This window comes from Amphimedon queenslandica, unplaced genomic scaffold (assembly GCF_000090795.2).
Source record: "Amphimedon queenslandica unplaced genomic scaffold, v1.1 AMPQUscaffold_11533, whole genome shotgun sequence".
Taxonomy (NCBI): Eukaryota; Metazoa; Porifera; class Demospongiae; order Haplosclerida; family Niphatidae; genus Amphimedon; species Amphimedon queenslandica.
The window spans coordinates 6,965-8,189 of record NW_003548225.1 but is presented as its reverse complement, the minus strand read 5'-3'; the positions used below and the strand labels follow the sequence as shown (position 1 = coordinate 8,189).

The 1,225-nt window shown below is 33.9% G+C and overlaps 1 protein-coding gene across 1 annotated transcript in view; it reads left to right on the top strand.

The window, feature by feature from the left end:
- The window catches only part of LOC100633912 (integrator complex subunit 4-like), a 9,871-nt gene that overhangs the window by 1,924 nt on the left and 6,722 nt on the right, over window positions 1-1,225 (top strand). Inside the window, exons 7-8 of the mRNA XM_020005326.1 lie at window positions 145-354; window positions 857-940. Of these exons, the coding sequence (XP_019860885.1) occupies window positions 145-354; window positions 857-940 (294 nt within the window). The remainder of the gene's footprint in view (window positions 1-144; window positions 355-856; window positions 941-1,225) is intronic.

Below are 1,225 nucleotides of genomic sequence, written 5' to 3'. Positions count from 1 at the left end.
TACATGTACCTGTACAGTATAAATTTATGTACATGATATACATGACTACATGTACATGTATACGAAATTGATTTGCATAAATTTTGTGTCTTCCCCCCCCCCTTTGTTTCACCCCTCTTCTTCCCTCTCCCTCTCTCCTCTCAGGTTACTCTAATGAGTTCTGGTTCATGTGGTGCTTTTGTTCATTGTACTGAGGATGAGTTCATGGAGGTCAGATCTGCTGCTATACAGTCAATGGGTCAGCTGAGTGGGAGGAGCTCTGAGTTTGGCCACGCCTCTCTTGACTTCCTTATAGACATGATCAATGATGAGATACAGTCTGTGAGACTACTGGCTCTTAAGACACTCAGAAAATTAAGTTATTTTTTAATTGTATTATTAGTAAAATGTTTTCTGATCCATGTGCATGTAAATTTTGTGCAGAGAGTTTAAATTGGATTTTTTGACTATTTAAAGTTTAGCCTTACTGTATGGTTTTAAGCTTATACCATATATGATGGTATGGCATACATGCAATGCATGAATGTACAGTACATAAATTTTTTGCTTATTTAGTGATTTTTGGAAAATGTGAAAGTTTAATTCCTAAAAAGTTTTACTTCTTTATTGAGCCATAATAGGCCAAGGTGCATCTACGAAAGTTTTAACCAGATATTCACAAAAAGTTTGGGCCATAGAATGTGTGCACGCATGTATTGTTCATACAAGGTATTACTTGTATTTTTTAAAATTATGTTGTAGTAGAAAGTTTTCTGACACTGATACAAAAAGTTTGGGCTGCAGTACACGTATTTGTACATGTACATGTATGATAAATTACATGTGATGTATTACATGTAGTTTTTTATGACATTAGGTGAGTGAGTCCATTAACCTAAGAGAAGATCAACTGGAGACAATACTAGGAGTACTACAAGAGTCTTCATTAGTGAGTGGGCGTGTCTTGATTTTGAAGCCACCTTCTAATACATGTACTTTCTAATTTAGAATATAGATATGGCTATTACATGTACATGTAAATGTACATGTACCATACTGTACACTGAATTGCTAATTTTGAGAAGTTTGAGAAAATTCGTATATAAAAGTTTAATTTTTGATTGGCTATTCATATAATGTTTTGGCCACAATGTTTATACATGTATAAGTGTGTCTACATGTACATGTACTGTACAATGTAGTACATATACAATGTATTTTTGAGTTGGTGTGTCTTGATTTTGAC